Source organism: Vanellus vanellus (assembly GCF_965231255.1).
Source record: "Vanellus vanellus genome assembly, chromosome: 19".
Lineage (NCBI taxonomy): Eukaryota > Metazoa > Chordata > Aves > Charadriiformes > Charadriidae > Vanellus > Vanellus vanellus.
In genome coordinates, this window is record NC_138924.1 from 6363322 (window position 1) to 6382800 (window position 19479).

Genomic DNA, 19479 nt, shown 5'->3' on the forward strand with positions numbered 1-19479 from the left:
CACCACGTCACGCTGCGCGGGGAGGCGGGGCTTGCGCCGGCCCCGCCCCCTCCCGCCGCCGCCTGAGGCGCTGCCGTCGGAGCGGGAAACGGCGGTTGTGAGGGAGAGATGGCGGCGGGTCCGTCTGTACAACGACGCTCTGAGGGAGCAGCGGCGGCAGGTCCCGCTGCACGGCGGCGGTGTAAAGGAGGGATGGTGGCGGGTCGCGCTGCACAACGGTGCTCTGAGGGAGCAGTGGAGGTGGGTCCTTCAGCACAACGATGCTCTGAGGGAACGATGGTGGTGGGTCCTTCTGTACAATGATGCTCTGAGGGAGCGGTGGCAGCGGGGCCCTCTGTGAAAATAAACAACTGAAGTACATTTCACATGCCTGACCTGTGAGGATCCTTCTCTCTGGAGAAGCCCAGAGGCAGCACACGAGACCCTGTTGAAGGAGCTGCCAAAGGCCCTTCAGCCTCTCCCAGAGTTGCTGTGTTTCACCCAAAAGGCTGAGGTTCACCGCGAGCCACCCTAAAAACGAGCAAGGGCACCGCCTGCCCCCCTCAGCCCTGTGTACAAGACCGTCAGCGTGAGCTGGCACGTGCTCTTTGGGTTTGTGTTTTCAGACACTGTCCATGTTTTGAGGACTGTCTTTTATTAATTAAATTATTATTTTTATACACAGTGGTTGTAACATGGGATACATCGCGACAATTTCAGGGTCGCCGGTTGCTCCAGCAAGGCCTGACACTGTCTTAGCGGTCCCCAGAGGTCTGCACACCCGAATCAGGGTTTGGAAGGGAGCTGCTTTTTTTTGGAAAAAAAAAATAAGGAAAAAAGGATGGGAAGTTCAGAGACAGATGGTAAAAGATGTCTTGAAAAGACTGGTATTGCATAGCCTGGGGAGGGGAACACAATAAAAATAGCAAATGGAAGCGAATAAATGAAAGTCAGGTCTTCTACTGTGTAGTCATGATAGATGACTACACAGATCCAGAGCTGTTACGATAAAGCGCTGTACTTTGTTAAATTGAGAGAGTTATTAGGCAAAACACAAATGATTACTGGAACCTGCTGTGAGTTATTAGCCTTAGCAGACCTTTAGAAAAGAATTAATCATTTAATAAGGATAAGAAGAAAGGCACGAGTTATGTCATATAACTTGTAACATTATAAAATATAATCCCTAGAGTTTACTGTGTAAGTCCAGTTATACCAGAGGTAAAACTGTTCTGCTGAAATCTGATCCCTGTTTACTCAGTTAATACAGCACACAAGTTGTTTGGGTTTTTTCTTGATCCAAAACGCATTGAGGATAATGAAAAAGAGTCCGGATGACTAACATACACAGAATTAGACCTAATGAGTTAATAAACTCTCAAATTAGGCTCAACAGAGAGTGAAATTTCAAACAGCTCCATTTCCCATTATAAGCAAGCACCTGACTTCTTGTCCTTGGAGTACATAGACACGCATCCAGCCCCAAAATGCGATTGCTGCCCTGCAACACTATCACTTCATTATAAAGCCATTATTGTGACAAAAACTGCTTATTCACAATTTCTTCAGTTGTAAGGGAGGTAGCTGCATAAAACCAGTCGTTTCAACATCTTGTACATGAGGGCATGTAACTATTGTCTGATAAAGGAAGCGTGAATATTGTGAGTATATATAGCAGTTATAATCCAAAAGCTTTTCGGTCAGAAAAGCAGTTGCTGTTAATGTAAAAATTAGGAGGAGATAAATAGAAACGATATATCATATTCAGAACAGCAGCAGCCATGTATGTTCGGATTGCTGGTGTCACTGCAGGAGCTTTTCGCTGCACATGGCTTCTCTCTGCTGCTTTTACTCTTAATTTTGGCTGCCTCCTCAGCAGCGCCAGGTTTGGGGTTTTGTCAAGTGCCTGTGAAGCATTATGAGTTTTGCACTGCAGACAGACAGACAGTAATTCACTTTGGATTTGGCACTTTCTCTCCTGTGGTTGGCCCAGGATGGCGTTGGATGGCTCCTGGAGTAGGGCAGGACCGCGCAGAGCCAGGCAGGGCAGAGCTCAGCCCCACTCTTCCATCCACTGCTGCCTGCCTCGGCGATGCTTCCAGTGCCCAACGGCCTGGGGTGTTCGTTTGGTTTAGGAAAAGGAGACGCTTTGCCTAGATCTCCTCTTGTTTAGGGGCTAACCTATAAATTTGTGTGATAAAGTGATTTATTTTCCTGCGGCTGTAGTACATCTGTTATCTTTTTGGTTGCCCCTTCAATCTTGGTCATCTCTGCTCCTTTCCCATTGTCCCTCTCCCCTTGTCCACATTGACAGCAGAAGGCACAGTAGGAGAATTTTAATTTCATTTACATGCTAGCTAGAGTTCAAACAACTCATTTCTTAATGAATGGTTTTCTCAACTCTTTTTAATTAATAGTTTTTGATTTCCCTTTTTTTGCTGGCAGGATTCCTTCTTGTTGCTGAAGTGATTTTGCAACAGGTCTCTCTTTGAATTCGTTTTGTTATGCAGAACGATGATGGCACGGGCGGCATAACTGCGGTATGAATGCTGCCATTGTGCTTTGTCCTCCTGCCTTCCTCGGGAAAACTCGCAGAGCTTCGTTTTGTTCTGGCTCGCTCTCCCGTCTGCTAATGCCTAGCAATAATGGGCGTACAAGGAAACGGGGAAGGGAAGGAGAACAAGTAGCTGGTGGCCATCCTCAAAGTAAAGCAGTAATGGTGGTCATGGTGGGTGTTTACAGTAAGCAAAGATTGTTTGTTTTCGGCTATTAGATGACTTTTGTGTTGGTAGACCAGAGATATGAGCTGCTTCTTAAACTACAGCCAAGACAGGTATTGATGCTACTTTTGATAGAAACCAGAGGTGTACGAGAGAAGATCCAGCCCCGATTGCCTTTGGTCGTATCCGTCTAATTCTGAGTATTGACTCACAGCTCTGCCGGCTATATTGAGAGGTGTGAATGTGATCCCAGATCCGTGAAACTGATGATGACAGATGATCCCTGGAGGTGTTCAAGGCCAGGCAGGACAGGGCTTTGAGCAACCTGGTCTGGTGGGAGGTGTCCTTGCCCATGGCAGGGGGGTTGGAACTAGGTGATCTTTAAGGTCCCTTCAACCCAAAACATTCTATGATCCCATTTCTCAAGTGGAAAGTGTGTTCTGCCAAAGATAAGGCTGAGCGAGGCTTGGGGGAATCCATCCACAGCTGCTCTGGAGCCATGCAGAGCACCAGGATACGGTGTGTGCTAGAAAAAAACTAAACTTTTAATGCGCTTTTTATATCGCTTGTATAAATTACGCCTCCCGGAAAGCCTCAGGGTAAATTTTGGGAACATAACAGGCCCTCAGCAAGGTCCTTCTGCATAGGAGGCACCAGCTGGACGTTGCGTGGCTGCAGGCTGCAGCGGTTTGGCTCATTCTCTCCAAAATTGCGGCCCGAAACTGTGGGAAAAAAAGGGGAAAATCATTTTCCTGCTGAAATCAGTGGAGCTGGGGGGGGCGTGGGAGAGCGCGCTGCAGTGCCGCCTCCCGGCCGCCAGGCGGCGCCATAACGGCCCGCCGCGCCACGCCCCCCCCGCCCCGGCCTGACGTGACGTCGTCGCGGAGCGCCACGTCCGGCGCCGTTCAACGGGGCGGGGCGGGGAGGGGCGCGCCCGCCCAGCGAGCCAATGGAATATGGGCGCGCGTGCGCGGCTGGCCGGCGCCGGGCGCGCGTCGCGGGCTGAGGCGGAGGGAGGGGGTAAGATGGCGGCGCCCGTCCTGCTGCGAGTGTCGGTGCCGCGCTGGGAGCGGGTGGCCCGCTCCGCCGTGTGCGCGGCCGGCATCCTGCTCTCCCTCTACGCCTGCCACCTGGAGCGGGAGAAGGGCCGCGACCTCCACTACCAGGCCCTGTGCGACCTCAGCGAGCGGGTGCGCTGCTCCGCCGCCATCACCTCCAGGTGAGGCGGGGATGGGACCCGCCGCCGCCGCCTCAGGCCGCTGCGGGTAGAAGGGACTGGGGGTGCGGGGAGTGGCGGGGCCGGGCCTCGGAGCGCTGCGTCCGGTGCCTTGGGGGCTGTTGGGGGTCCGGCCCGGCTCGCTGAGAGGGGCGGCGGCGGCGGCAGGCTCGGCCCGGGGAGGGTTTGCCGGGGGCGTAAAGGGAGCTGGGCCTGTGCTGGGGGCCACAGGGCGAGGAGGGGGGCGGCGGGGGTCCCAATTTAAGCAGCCCCTTCGTTGGAGGGTTGGCGTGGGAACGGCTTTTTTGAGGGGATCACTACACCAGGAGGGTGAGGCACCCGCAATTTGTGTGTTGTAATCAGCGGGAGTTAGCTGGAGTGACAGGCGTTTTAGTGGTAAATGCACGTTAGAGTGAAATGCTATAGGTGTGACTAGTGGTTGAGGCCAACATAAACATGTACGATTGTAGATGATTGGCTTTGGGTTGTTTTAATTGGAGTATCCGAGTTGCTTTTTCATTATAATGTTACCTGGCAGCACAGAAGATTGTTTTCATGATACAGAGGAAGTGCTTAATTTGAGAGAGACTTGTATGCCTCAGCAGCAAAAGCCCAGTCCAAATCTTGATTTATTTTACAGTTTCCTCTCAGTAATTACCTTAGCAGTTGTTTTCTAAAGGCAAATGGTTGCTTTTTCTGTGAGGAGAGTCTGTGTATAAATTTTAATATGCTCCTAGCTTGACTTGTTGTCAAGTAACTAGTTGATTGAATTATAATAATGAAAAGACTCAATCTGCTGTATAGTTACACATGCTACCAGTATAAATATGCTACTGGAAATACTTTTGGGTGTAATTTGGCTAAGAAACTTCCCTGGAAGCGTATTCTCAAGGATTTCAACTAAAGAAATAAGATGATTTGCCAGCAATTTCAAAACTGCTCTCCGTGTGTATATATATATAGACATATGCAGAGCTGGGGGAGAGGGGGGTTGGTTCTTCAATAAATGTATGTACTAAATACTTCCTTTTATTATGAGAATTTTATTGTTATCATGTTAGTGTCTTCAGCTGAATGAGTACTTGATTATTTTTTTTTTTTCTTGTCAGTGTAACCTGCATAAAAGCTATCACAGTTTGTTAAGGTACTTGCTGTGTTATCATAACAAGCTAATGAGGGAGAATATGCCCCTACTCTGTCAAGGTGGAAGCTGGTTAAATTGTTCAGGGAGAACATAGAAGAAACTCTTATTCTTAAAATCACTTCTGTGGTGACAGAAGTGATTGTGTTATGTTACACAGAGATGCGTATCTGCAGATGTCTGAAAGGAGGCTCTTGTGATTGAATGGGGGCTTTAATTCTGCTTTTCTGTCTGTCATCAGATAATCTTTAGTTTGTGAAGGTGCTTGTTCATGCCTCTATTTGAGAAGTGTCCTGAAATGAGAAGTTTCAATCTAAATGCGAAGAAGTTGTCAATAAGCTTGATGGATAATTTAAATTTATAAATTTAAGTTATGCAGAAGTTACTGAGAGTAAACCACATGAGTATCATCAGTAAAAACAGCCATAAAGGTAAAAGAGCATAACAGGGATTTAAGCACCTAAGTAGCCTTCATAGTAGTCTGTTCTTGTATAGAATTGGTCCTTTGTTAGTTTTTTATTGTTGTTGTAAATGCTGCTATTGAGACAGGGAATTTGAAGTAATAGTTCTAATGCATATTTACTAAATCCTTTGAAGAAGTAAAATAATTCCAATTATATCTTGAGGTATTCCTAATTATGGAATAATACTTGGTAATTATAGGGTTTGTTAGTAATGCTGCAACTGAAATGTTGAGTATGCCATAGTAAGACCTGTAAATACTTTACTGCAGGAATTCTATATAGTAATATGAGCCATTAGGGATAAAATCAACTAAAATCTCACTAGCAGTTGCTAAGAGAATCATGCTTAAAGACTGAACTATTGCAAATGTCAGGATACATCCTGATAATTACAGCAGGTGGTAAAAGGAGTTTGTGGAAAAGCAGCATGCAAGTTCTGTTCAGTCAAACCATATTTGGAGAAGAATGTGCTTTCAATGCTGTACAGGACACAGACAAAAAAGGAGTATTGCTTTAAAACTAAGACCAGGGCAAGTTATTAAACTTTGAAGTAAGAATAACATTGAAAGAAATTATTCTTATTTTCCATGTTGCCACAGTTCTCTATGGAGTCTGTGTACTGCTAGTGTTGACTCTAGCAGTGGACTGAACTTTGAAAAGCACATCACGGTGCTGGGATTAATTTTAACTGTATAGCATAAATTAGTGTCTTCTTCCCTGAGCTGAGTTACTTTGGAACTCAGTGCTGGTCTTTGGGGAGGATTTTTTTCACTAATAAGCTGTTGGTATTTCCAAGTCTTGCTTTTAAGCTAAATCTGGTATTGGCACAACAATGGGAACAGAAATGTTGTAAAGATTACCAGCACGCAGAGGGAGGAGCATGGAAAATCTTGTATCAGAGACTGACTCATCCAAAAGATTGTGTTGGAAAGATACCTTCCTAGTATCCCTTATTCAAAATATTAATGGTCAGCATATTTCAAGCCTTTATCATGGGGAAAGTTCATGAAGTAGTTTAAAAAGAAAAAACAACTAAGGACTGTATAATAAAGGAAGGTATTAGGGAAATACCTAACTCTTTCATTTGGCAGTTGTAGAGGTTTTAAGTGAAGTGCTGTCTTATATTTGAGAATAATTAAGTGACAAGAATGGCTTTATTTATATTGAAACTGGCTAATAGCAGTTCCTGAGAAATATTTTTGGTTTTGTTGTTACAATAGTTTCACGGAGGGAATTAAACTAGCAGATGAATTTCAAGTAATATGGATAGTGGTATGGCTTGAAATAAAACGTGACATTTAAGTAGTAATGTGGAGACCCAGAGCCTTTTGCTTTGTTCTTTTGCATGCCCTGGAAGAGTTTCGAGTCTTCTAATGTGTTTCTGCTTGCTGTCGTGATTAATTTAAGGTCTCCGCAAAGCGGATTAGTGGATGACTCCCTTTGAATGAAGTTTTGTAGCCTGGCATGTGTTTCAATACATGCTTAAGATACTGGCATGAATGACCAAAGGGCACATGTCACTGTATCTTTAGCAATATTTGTAGCTTTTGGCCAGCTGCGTAAGTGAAGAGGTTTGGAAATAGTCAATATTGATCTAGGTTAACATCTTTAGCTGACTTACTGAAGAAGTTCTAGAGTCAAAATAGGATTTTAAGAACCTGTGTTCATCTGGATATAATTTGATAGATATCTGAACTTCATGCTAATGTGCAAGGTCTTGGATTGTCAATCTGAACTTCATGCTAATGTGCAAGGTCTTGGATTGTCAATCTGAACTTCATGCTAATGTGCAAGGTCTTGGATTGTCATCTTGTATTTGAGTCACTCTGAAATGCCTATTCTGAAAAAGTCTAATGTGTATGTCTGCCTTATGTCTTCTAGTGGATACACCAAAGTAATCATCTGGTAGTTCTTGAAAATGTACATCTAAAATTTTGTGTGTTGTGGACAGATCTGTGCAGACATGCAGTTGTTTTACTGGATTTGCCAAGTGTGGCCCTTGACAACTATAGTATTATTTTATTGTTCTGCTCACCTTCATAAATAATTTTAAACAGTGAATTTAGACCTGTATTATGTTTTAATTGCTTGGTCTTGTGATATAGTACTTCAGCGCTATGCTGTGTGAGTATAATTACGTTGGTGTAGAGCCGATTCCTCTGCAGAGTGGGTGTACAATCATGTGGTTAAAACTTTGACCAGTGCTGGTTTTTTCAGTGAAGCACACCTTGCTAGAACTGTTCTTCTGGTGCATCTTTATAGAGTGCAGACTGTAAGAGAGATCAAGTTGACAGGAACCACCCTATTATCTAAGGAAACAGGACACAAGAAAGCTTCTCTAACCTCCTCCCTAACCTGATGTTTATATTGCAGGTTCCCATTCAGTTCTGTTGTGGGGCAGTTCCTGTAAACTTGATTGTCAAATTTGCTTGATTCCAGGTTAAGAACATAATACAGCAGTTATCTTTCATGTTAATGGTAAGTTCCTGATGTCCCAGCGTTTTGGTTTTTTTTATTGCTGTATCTGCAGGCGAGCATTCAGATATGTTTGAGGTTGACAGCTGCAGTTGTTAGTGACTGATGTAAGGTGAGAAATGGTAGAAGTAGCTCTATGCAGGCAGTGGGAAAAGCTTGTCTAGTCCCTTCTTGTGAACCAGTGCACACAAATGAGGGCCATGTGCTTTTTTTTGAAGTTTTACTAGTTTTGCAAGTCTTTGCTCTTTTCTAGTCAGTGATATCTTTAACCTGAGTCAAGTTAATTGTTTTTGTTAGGAATCTTTGATTCTGTATGGAGAAAGGTAGAAATTTAATTAAACTGCTGAAGGGCAGTATGTGGAGCAGCTGGTGGTCATTCAACAGGAGTGGTATTTGTGGTTCTTAAGCTACCAAAATAGTTTATGTCAAAATGTTGCCTCCTGAGACTCAGCTATAATCTGTCCTGTAGTTTAAAATTGGTGGCTGTTTATTTCTGAGGATTGCAAATTGTTAGTAGCAGGTGTAATAGTGCTTCTTCAGTTTCTGCAGCAAGGATTCATTGTTTTTGCTGTCTGAGGGAAGGGTTCAAGATCTTTAGTTCGTTGGTTGGGCAGGGGGAAATCGGTGTAGACAGAGTCCAGCTAGTATGTCAAGCACTCTGCTTCAGCAGGATTTGGAGTGCTCCAGGTTCAAGATGATGGTGAATTGGCATAGATGTAGCTAGTACAGCTAAGGATACTGAGCCAAAAATGCGCAAACTTGAGGCCAAGATAGGTTGTATTATTCTGCTTTTTTTAGCATGGTTTCTAGAGAAGATTATGCCTTTGTGTTGTGTGTTAATGATTTATTTTCTAATTTTTCATTTTTTTATGGAAAAATTTAACGAAGGATACAAGTTATAAAGTTTTATAGAAACATATTCAGGGCCAAGGCAGAAGGGAGAGACTCAAAGTAATACCTCTGCCAAAGGGGGGGAAAAAAATACCTGCTGTGTGAGCTAAGCTTATCTGTCCCATTTGGTCTGCCAGGCAGGCAGCACAAGTGCAAATAGGCCTCGGAGAGGGCTGGTAGGTAGTGGACTTGATTAGGGAGGCAGGGTGCAGAGGCTAGAGGGTGTGAGCTGAGAGGGACCTGGGGGTTATTCCACGTGCTGGGGAAGGAGGGTGTTTGCAGGAACATTTGCAGAAAAACAACTTCATTCGAACTACAGCAAGTTGTTCCCAAAGCAGCAGAAGCTGATAGTTCGAGTGATTTTTGTCTCATCTTTATAATGAAAATTGATGTGCCCCCTAGCTAAGAGTTTCTTTTTTTTTTTTTTTTTTTTTTCAAACTTACAGTGCATACATGAACCCGTGTATTTTTGCTTTTCATAAATATCTCATTTCTAGCTTGACTGGAATTTGCAATAGGGCTGAGAATTATTTTGCCTGATGCAAAGTAAATTTAACAAAGTGCCTACAGTTAAAATTTGGGCTTCATTTATGATAGCTTCATAGAAGAGATTATGTAGAAGGAATACAGAAGCACTGGTTATTCAAGCTACAAACCAACAGCATGGTAAAGACTGCTATAAAATAATTAACCACTGACTGCTGAAGACTTTGCTGATCTAGACACTGAGATTTTTTTGGACTGTTTCTGAGGTGGAGCTGGAGGATATATGGAACAGAATCTAATTTATTTATGGTAAATACTGCTGATAGGCTTAAACATGAAATTAAGTGTATCAAAATCTTTGAGCACTCTTGGCAAGCTTACAAGCGGGGAATTTTTAAACTTTCTTTCTTTCTTTCTTTCTTTCTTTCTTTCTTTCTTTCTTTCTTTCTTTCTTTCTTTCTTTCTTTCTTTCTTTCTTTCTTTCTTTCTTTCTTTCTTTCTTTCTTTCTTTCTTTCTTTCTTTCTTTCTTTCTTTCGGCTTCTAATTGAAGTCTTTTACTTAATTTATTGGAACTGTTACAGTGGTGTGAGTGACCTTGTAAGCACAAACTAGGTTTAATCCAAAATCCTGTAGTGAAGCTGTGAAGAAGCTGCAACCAAAGTTTCTTAACATTGCTAAGTATTGATATGCTCCAGATCATTTGACCTTTATACAAGCTTTTCACTGAAGGCAATGTGCAAGCATAGGCCAGCTTTACTGCCCTCCTGAGAACTTTCGTTCTGTTCTGTAACTTATCTCAAAAGTCAGATGACGCTTAAGGAAATGTGTGTATCACTTGTCAAGTGTAGGCTTTTTTTAGAAAATTATATTTATTGTTTCTTCAGCATTATGAAGTAGTAAATGGTGCTTGCTGTTGATAACAAAGTAATGCTTATGGAATGAAAAATAACCCTGAAGTGAGGGCCTTTAAGTAACCTACTACTAGACATTTAGGAAACTAGAATGTGAACTGAGAAGTGTGTGTGCGTTGTTAAAGGCATCTGCTACTCACTGATGTTAGGGACACGGTACTGAAGTTAGCTGGACTTGACCTGATCTAGAATATATTCATTTTAACATGAAAATAACCACAGAAGTTAGTTCTTTTCTTGACATGAGAACTAAGGATTCCCAAGTGAAACTGAGGTGATGTGATTCTGACATTCGTCACTGGAGGTTGTTGTGGAGGTCAAAAGTGTGTCTTTAGAAAGCAACTAAGTACATTGAGGAAGGCTTCAAGATAGGCTACCGAGTATGTTGATGCTGGTGAAACTCCAGTTCAGAAGTTTCTTAAACTTAATGATAATTGAGGTCAAGGAGAGCGTCTTGGCGAATAATCTCTTTGTAAAAGCCCTTAAATACATCACCCGCAGGTAACTGTCAGAATTGGGGTGCTTGGCTAGAAAAAACAATATAGTATTTCTTACAGAGAGTGGATGAGAGAATAGTCTGACTCCTGGCTAAATACATACTTCTTGTTTGTTTGAGTTGCTGTGTTTGGCAGGCTTGGAATTCTGTTGAGTTACTTGAAACATACAGGAAGATGTTTTAAAGATTTATTTTGAAACTTCCTTGAAGTTAGTTCAGATTGCCTTTTGTTGTTTTTTGTTTTTTTTTTTAATAGGAATGAAACTCGGGTGTGGTAAAAGTAGACTGGCTGTGTGTGTGTCACAGTGCTCTGAATCACGCAGAGTGACTTCAGCATGATTTGCACAACAGAATGTTTGACTACTTCAGGGATGGGGAGCCACAAGGCAGTACCAGGAAAAAGCTGGTGATGTTGGACTGTGCGTTTATCTTGTTGTGTGAGCAACTCTTTAATTAGCTCAGTTCATTTTGCTTAGCATTCTGTGTCCAAAAAATTGATTTGAGTTAACAATAGTTCTTGTAAATTATATTCTTTCTTATAAAGGTGAGTTCTGTGAAGAACTTCTGAGCAGTTTATAGTCCTTTTTACTGATGGTTTATTGTTAGAACTTCAGTCTTCTTGCTGTTTGCCATATGTGTTTAGACTTTCAAAGTTATCCTAACTCAGTTGTGATTTGCGTGATTTTGGTGTGAGAAGGAAGATTATCATACTCATTCATCTTCCTTCCTCCAATTACCTGCAAAAGTATTTGATTCATTGTGCATTTTAGTGGGTTTTGGGACCTCCCTGATAGAATTAGGAGATGATTTAGCCTCTTCAGTAGAGAAATTAGATGGAAATGGAAATATAAGAAGTCTAAATATTTTGCTTTTCAGTTTGCAGAAAACTTCCTCGCACTTTAAACCTTACAAGGCTGGAAAAAGTGCTTCATCTTTAACCACAGGCTTCTTAGCTGTCTTGAAGTGTGTGGAATAAGATGCGAGGTTAGAGCTGTACTCCATGGACTGAAATTTAATGCTTGATGTCCTTAAAGGTGCTACAAGGCCAACAAGATACTTAATGAACTATTGCATGTGGAAAAAGCTTTCACCATGCTTTGACCTTCTTGCAGCTGTGAACAGATCACTTGGGAACACTGACTGTCAAGAAAGGCTTGAACTCATTATCTTTCCATTAGCAACATTCTATTCACTTGCAGATTAACTCGAGGGTCAGATTCTGCAGTCTGAAGTTTCTGATGTTTTAAGCTTGAGTTCACTCTCAAACACAACAGGATCTCATGAGCATGAGAAGCGAGAGCACGTAGCTGGGGCAGGGAGAGGGTGGGGATGCAGCACCCCACAGGTACTTTGAGCTAGGCTAATATTGAACCACAGATGTAGGCATGCTTTGAGTTATGCTTCAAGAAAAACGTGAGTGTGTTCAAATAGAGTTTATTGTCACCCTAGAGAGAATTCTCGCTTGGAGACTAGACCACTAAATCACACCCGTGGATAGTAAGCTGAAAAATCTATAAATGTGGTAATACAGAAAAATAAAAATAGACTATCATCATAGTGTAGCTGAGATTCTTTGGAAATTGCAGTATTTCTTTATAATGTTTGCTTATGTATTGTTGTGTGCTGTTTGGCCTTTTTAAAAATCCCTCCCTCTTGGAAGCATGGCTCCCTTAGCTGTGAAGTGGTGCACTCACACATCTACAGTTAATTTTCCAGATCTTTGGCATCCATCCTTGATGCCACTTTGCCCACAAGCTATACTATACACTGAGACTGCTGTCATATGCTGCAGGGAGGATGTGTCATCAGCTTTGTCCCCCACAGTTTGCATAGCCCCGATCTCGCGCAGGGATGACTGCAGGGAGTGAGGCAGCATTGCAGTGCTCCTCCCAGAAACTAACCTTTGCAGCTCTGGGATGGGAGGCATTGTCCCCGTGGTGAAGCAAGTGTTGGTCTTTCCTATGCTGGCTTGAAGTTTTATATTGCACATCCGTTTCACTTCAGTCATTTACAAGACTTGAGACCAAACTAGTTGAAAGTATGTTTGTTTGGGTTTGTTTTTTTTTTTACTGGTTATGCAGTAAACATGCTTTCTAGGAATTGGTACCTAGTTCTCTGCTCAGTTTGTGCTCTTAGGGAAGAGCACAAGACTTGGGTATAATAGTTAATTGCAGACAATTACCACGTTTGAATTAAAATGAATAATTTGAATATGTTTTGAAAATATTGCACAAATTGCTGTGGGATTATGAAGTATTTTGGCGATGGTATTAAATTGTACTTCTCGTGGTACCATCCTTATGTGGGGAAACTGCTTGTAATGTGGTGGTAGCCTTTCAGTGGCCTCAGATGTTAGGTGAAGTATATATCAGCAACATTCCTGTAGTGTGCAGAGAGCAGACCTAAGCTCTGTCTTGGTTTAGTAGAAGGAATGTCTCTAGTACAACCACCTATTCAGAAACTGTACTTCTCTTGGCATAAATACAGCACGCTAGTGTCTTCTGCTGCAACAGCAGTGAGGAATTGCATTTTTTTTAGATAGTTATGTGACAGTTAACCTGATAATGTGAACCTAGCCTTACATTTATGTAGTGCTTGACTTGATGCTCCAAAGACGTGCTGGCAGATATCCTAATGGTCTCTTGTAAGTGAATTAAGTTGCGTGTTGAAGTAGTGTTAACTTCTCTTCATATTTTCAAGTGACACTAATAAATATGGTCCTCGCTTTGCTTTTACAAATAATGGCATGATCTGCCTTAGGGCATCAAATTAATGGTTTCTAGCACAAATACATTTGCTAATTTAATCTTTTATCCCCCTTACTGCAGCAGCGGTTTTGTAGGGCTTGTGCCGCTTCCTACCTTCTCACTAAAAAGTTGAAAGTCACTTTGTGGCTGAGGCGTTCGTTCAGAATGTCACACTGTGCAAGGCCTCTGTGAATCTTGGTATGGTACCATCCCTGGCTTGTCTGCTTGACAGATTTGGGTTCCTCCTAAGGTGTTAGACTGCTCAGGAGCAGCTGAAGTGCAAACATATGTTCTGATTTGCTTGCTCTGATGCCAGAGAGGCAAGTGCTGGGAGAGCTGGTAACGACTAGTCACCAAGTTGTACCACTTTCCCTCAGCTGTTCAGAGAGTATGTGTCCAAGCTACTGTGGTGGAGAGAACTGCTGGAGCTATCATTGGAGCAAGGAAGTGTTTATTTGTCAAAAGAGCTTTATACCACAACCCTAAGCAGTAGCCATGGTATTTGGTGAAGTTGCAGCTGTGTGAACTTGGTAGTTTCTGGTGTGTCAAATAACTAATGAGCAGTGTGTGGGGTAAAGGTGTACCTGGTCCATCTCCTGTTGCAAGCTGCTTGGTTTTCCAAGGTAACCCTGAACTTTATATCAGACTGCAGCGGTCGTGTCAGAATATATGTTTTGTTTTGTTTTTTTTTCTCCCAACAGTGATGAATTGAAAATACTGATGTAAAGCAATAGGTTAATACAAGTTAATTAGTTTCACTGTTTTGCAGATGGGGTCGAGGATTTGGTCTGTTGGGTTCCATCTTCGGAAAGGACAGTGCACTAAATCAGTCAAACAGTGTTTTTGGACTCGTGTTTTATATACTACAAATGCTACTTGGTAAGTATTAATTCAGTTCAGAGCCTAAAGTATGTAACAGGTCTGTGGTGATGAAAGAGGAGTGCATTATACATTGTGCAATCTGCAAGAGACCAGATAAATGCATGTGATTTTTATCATCTTTTTTTTTTTTTTTTTTTAGCACCAGTCTAACAATACATCTATCCAAAGGGCTTAAAAACCCAGCTGATAACAAGAGCAATTGCATTTTCTCCTGCTCTGCTATTAATAATATAAGTGTCAAGACAGTTGCTGCACTGGTATTTTCCGTTAAATATATTTAGCATTGGATTGCACAATAGAAAAGAGAGGAAATAAAAATAGCATTTACAAGTTTTTCAGGAGTAATAGAGATAGCAGGCAGAAAAAGTGCATGAAGTGTACTGTATGTATATTTCTTTGTAACTATATGGTCTGCTATAAAGCTGTTAATATTGATAGACATAATTTGACCAACCTGTAACTTTCCCATAACTCAGGAATACGGAAGATGGTAAATACTACACATACTTCTTATCAAAGGACTGTCGTACAGAACCTAGAAGCTCCCCTCCAAATAGCGATTTGTCAGCCACCTTGAACTCATGGTATTTTAAACAGACTTTTATGTAATACAAACTTGCTGAGTAGCCTTCCGTTTGAATTAAGAGTGCTTAGGCTTTTTGCTTTGTGTGGAAGGGGGGAATGAGATCAGCGGTAGTAACTTTCTTTCTCTTGTTGCAGGTATGACAGCAAGTGCAGTAGCAGCTCTAATCCTCATGACATCCTCCATAGTGTCTGTAGTAGGGTCATTGTACTTGGCATACATTCTGTACTTCGTGCTGAAGGAATTTTGCATTGTCTGCGTCATCACATATTTGCTGAACTTCATTCTCTTTATCATCAACTACAAACGACTAGTTTATTTGAACGAAGCCTGGAAACGGCAACTCCAACCCAAACAGGAATAACGCCTGTTTGAACTCTTGACTGACAGTCTCAAGACCCAACTTCCATTAAGTTTATTTTGCAGTAATTTTTTATTCTCCATATCAGACACTTTCCCTGAGAATCATAACTGAATTTTTAATTATAAATTTGAAGGGGCCCTAGATAATTTTTTTGTGCTAATCTTCAATTTAAATGTGGTTATGAAAGAAAGCTCTAATACAATCAAAGACAAGCTTTAACTTTACTTTGAAGGAGTTTTAGCCACAGCAAAACCTAGACTCTTACTCTTCCCCCTCCACTTGTGAAGTGGGTAACACTTGCTATAAAATATCCTGTATATAAATTCAGGTATAACAAGATGTGATCATGACATTAAATATTCTAGACTAGCATTACCATATTTAATGTTGCCATGTTTACAGTATGTGTATTACTTTTTTTTTAGCTGATGGACTTAGATTTGACTAGGACTTATACTGTAAATAAAATTAGAAATATTGGTTTCATCCCTGGAGAACTCACTGTACAATCAGTTTTGTTAGCCTAGGAGCTGTCAGAGCGTTCAGCTAATAGTCGACTGATGTGATGGAAGAAGTGATCTCTATAGAGAACACCGTGTTGCTGCACTAACTGAGGGTGCTTTCACAAGGACGATGGTTGGGTTTTGTTCCATTTTTCTTTCTTTTTTTTTTTTTTTTTTTCTTCTCGTCTCCAGTAATGAAAAAGGAATTAAAGCTGAAACCTGAAGTATGTTCATTAAACCACAACTTCATTAGTTTCTGTGCAGAATGAAAATAGCTTAATGTGGTCAATAGAAAGCTGCCATCGGGATATTATGTGCAGATTTGGGGTTGGTGTATCAAAGAGTGTTCTTTGAAAGGGCTTAATTTCCATGCAGAGCTGTTTTGTTTTTAAACTGCAGTTAGACAGCCAGTGTTACTAATGTTTGATGTTATATGAATGCTGCAGTATAGAATTACAATTTGCAGTGGAAGCCACTGAGTGGGATGACCAAGTAGTGCACTGAAGAAGCAGTTACTTAATTATCTTCGTCAGGATCTTTGGTTTGTGCTATATTGGGAACTGAACTTTAGGCCTAACGGACATAAGATCCCTTGGAAGGGAAACCTGTTTAGTGGGATAAGTAAATGTGCTCCTGAAAATGAAATGTGATATAGTGCTATCATTGCTCTTTCTAATAACTAATTGGAAAAAAATTAAACTGCAGATTTAAACAAAAGAACAAAATTGTAAATGTTGTTTCTGCACTCAGTATTCTAAGGCTGAATGTTAAAAGTGCCTTCTGTCTTAAAATCTTAAACCAAATACTTTGTGTTGAACTTGGCAGGCAGAAGTGTCCTTGCTTTAAAAATGAACAAACAAACAAAATTCCCAGCAAACTTGCTGGGGATAGAAGAGTATTAAGAGATCTATTTTAGTTTTTAGACTGAGAAGTGGTAGCAATATTGTTTCAGTTAAATCGATGCGATAGAAGGTGGTTGATGTGATTCAGAAAAGTAAAACACTTGTGTTTCAGACTTTGTGACACCAAAATGTATAGGTTCAGCTACTTTCTGTAACTGGTGCTGTGCTGCTTGTTGCCCTTGTCAGCTTCTAAATATGAAGAATTCCAACTGCGTACCCATTTATTTAAAGAATTAGTTTAACTAATTTTAGGAATATTTTCTTAAACATGAATGTCAGAGAGACACTTATGTTGTATGGCGAAGTGGATTATAAACACTAAGTTGCAAAGATAAACTTGACTGTGAAACATGCAGTGTTCTGTAGAGAAAATAGAATTTTTAGATTGAATTCACAAAATAGTATTTAAATTACTACTGAAGTAATTTTCTGGTTTGTATCAAGGATGTAGGTGGAAACTGCTTTTATGTATAGAGTTCTGTGGTATGAGTAACATCTGTTGCATGTAACACTAAATTACTTGTCCCTCTTGTCTAACAGTTTTAGACAACAATTCATTAAATGCGTTTTGTATTGACCAGAGTATAGTTAAAGCTTGTCTTGATGTTTAGTTCTGTCTCTCAAATGCCTTGAACTTTGATATGAGGGGAGTGAATGATGTTAAACTGGTCCCTCAAGGCTTTACTTTGTTCTCTTACAAGCCTTGAGGCAATATCACTGTTTAATATGTTGTATAGATTTATTTTGATGCATTCCTGTGATCTACACTAAGGCATCTTTTCATCTGAGGAAGAGGTGAACACGTGCTGCCTGAAATGGTTAGTCGCAGTGCTAATGTCTCAGAACCAGCAGCAATGGAGACAAGTATAATCAATGATTACTTGGTCCAATTTCTGGGTGTAGTACACCAAGAAAAAAAAAGGAGGAAAAAAGCCCCATCAGCTGAAAGTATAGGTGTTGACTAACTTCACTGTGTCTTGTGCTTGTCTGTGTGGGCATAGTCTGTTAATTAAGTTTGTTTAGTAAAGTTGTTTAGGGCCAGATTTTCAGCAGTTGTGTCTGCAGTCCTTGTTTGTGTGCACATAGGGATCAAATGGAAATTGAGTTTGGTCTCTGGAAGAATTTGCAGCTACACTTTGTGCACGATCTTGCAAATCTGATCCTTAATTGTGAACTCTCTTGTCTTGTGTGCTTTTCTTGCAGTTACTTTTTACTGGAAGTGATTTGCTAGAAATGGCCCAAACTCTTCTACTTTCTCTCTTGTGCTTCAGAAATGCAGTTGGCCTGAATAAAGGGCAAAATAATATTAGCAGTAGAAATTTGGACCTTTTTGCTTCCAGTTCTTTGACTCTTTCCTTGTTGCTCTCAATGATAGAAACAGCATATTTCTTCCAGTAAAATGGCTCAGGTTACAATTAGTAATGTGATGGAAATCTGATGAGTGCTTCATGCAACTGCCCCCGCTGTCTGCCCCCATCCAAAACAAATGTCGTGGCAAATATGTGCTTGATATTAATTTGAGCCTTACAAATCTGAAGGCGAATTCTGAGAAATCTTGAAGATCAAGACTATGGGTAAAAAATTCAGTCAATAATACCTGCTCTGGCAGAGGGACAGGGGGGCAGCATCATTACACAGATTCTGGTTGTGGTCTTAACACTCATGAGAATGGAGGGGGGAAAAATTCATACTCTGCAAACACTGGTTCTGAATTTGGGCTTTCTCCCCTCCCCCGACTCTCAGAAGTTCTGCAGGGAGGCGCCGATTGGAAAGGCAAAAGAACCTCATCCCAAAACCTGCTTAGGAATTAAACATTCCTGGAATCCTCTTACTGTAAGGTACTTGCTACTCTTAAGGCCAACGAAGCATTCAAATCTTGTTTAGGAAATGAATGTTCTTGGAAGTTTCTTACTGTAAAGTGTTTGCCACGCTAAGGCCAACAAAACATTCCCTACCACCTGTGGTCTCTAAAGTGACAGAAAATCTTTTACTTAGGAGATTTCTGCATACCATAGTATGCATTTGTCTTCTGCTGTACAGACTCTCTTGATTGTTCCAGGCGATTGGTGAGGTGCTTCAGGCAGCACTCGATGCTCCAAATATATATGTGCTAAAGTCAAAGAGAGATCTAATAGTTTTGGTTCTGCCAATGTTTAAAGGTGATCTAGAGAAAACTGGTCCAGAAAAGATGAAGTATTCTGTTACCATAAAACTGTATTAAGCATGGCCTAAATATTAGGTGTTTGTTCTGTATAGTATGTTCCATCAACTATTTATTACTAGTGCTTTAAACTCCAAGTTAAACATCCATTTAAATGGAGTCACTGGGCAGATGTTCTTTTTATCAATATAGGTTGAGAGATTCTCTATTGGAGGTTTAGGATACAATTTTGCTAACAGGTAAACCAATGTAAATATGTACGAATTCTATTTGTTGCACATAACTTTTTGGTATAAAAAATAAATGTAGAAATTACCTGTGGACGTCTTGCTGCAATCATTCTTATGCTGCATTCATGCAGTCGAAACATAAGAGCTTGAATGAACCCAATCAGAGGCCTTTTTGGACTCAGTATGAGCCTTAGAAACTGTTTTTAAAGTCAGTACTGTAATTCTGTTTCTAGAAATGTACTAAGTTGTGCTTTTTTTTTTTTTTTTTTTTTTCAAAGACGTCGTGTGTTAGCAGTAGAAGGGTTAAAGCACGTGGGTCCCCAGAGA

The 19479-nt window shown here is 41.1% G+C and overlaps 1 protein-coding gene across 1 annotated transcript; it reads left to right on the forward strand.

Annotated features, from left to right (window-relative positions):
• Positions 1 to 3724: 3724 nt before the first annotated feature.
• VKORC1L1 (vitamin K epoxide reductase complex subunit 1 like 1) lies at positions 3725 to 16413 on the forward strand (the record flags this gene model as incomplete). The annotated part of the gene is made up of 3 exons (XM_082492969.1): positions 3725 to 3918; positions 14297 to 14406; positions 15130 to 16413. The coding sequence occupies 3 exons, from the start codon at positions 3725 to 3727 to the stop codon at positions 15354 to 15356; spliced, it is 531 nt and encodes a 176-aa protein (XP_082349095.1). The 3' UTR covers positions 15357 to 16413.
• Positions 16414 to 19479: the final 3066 nt, after the last annotated feature.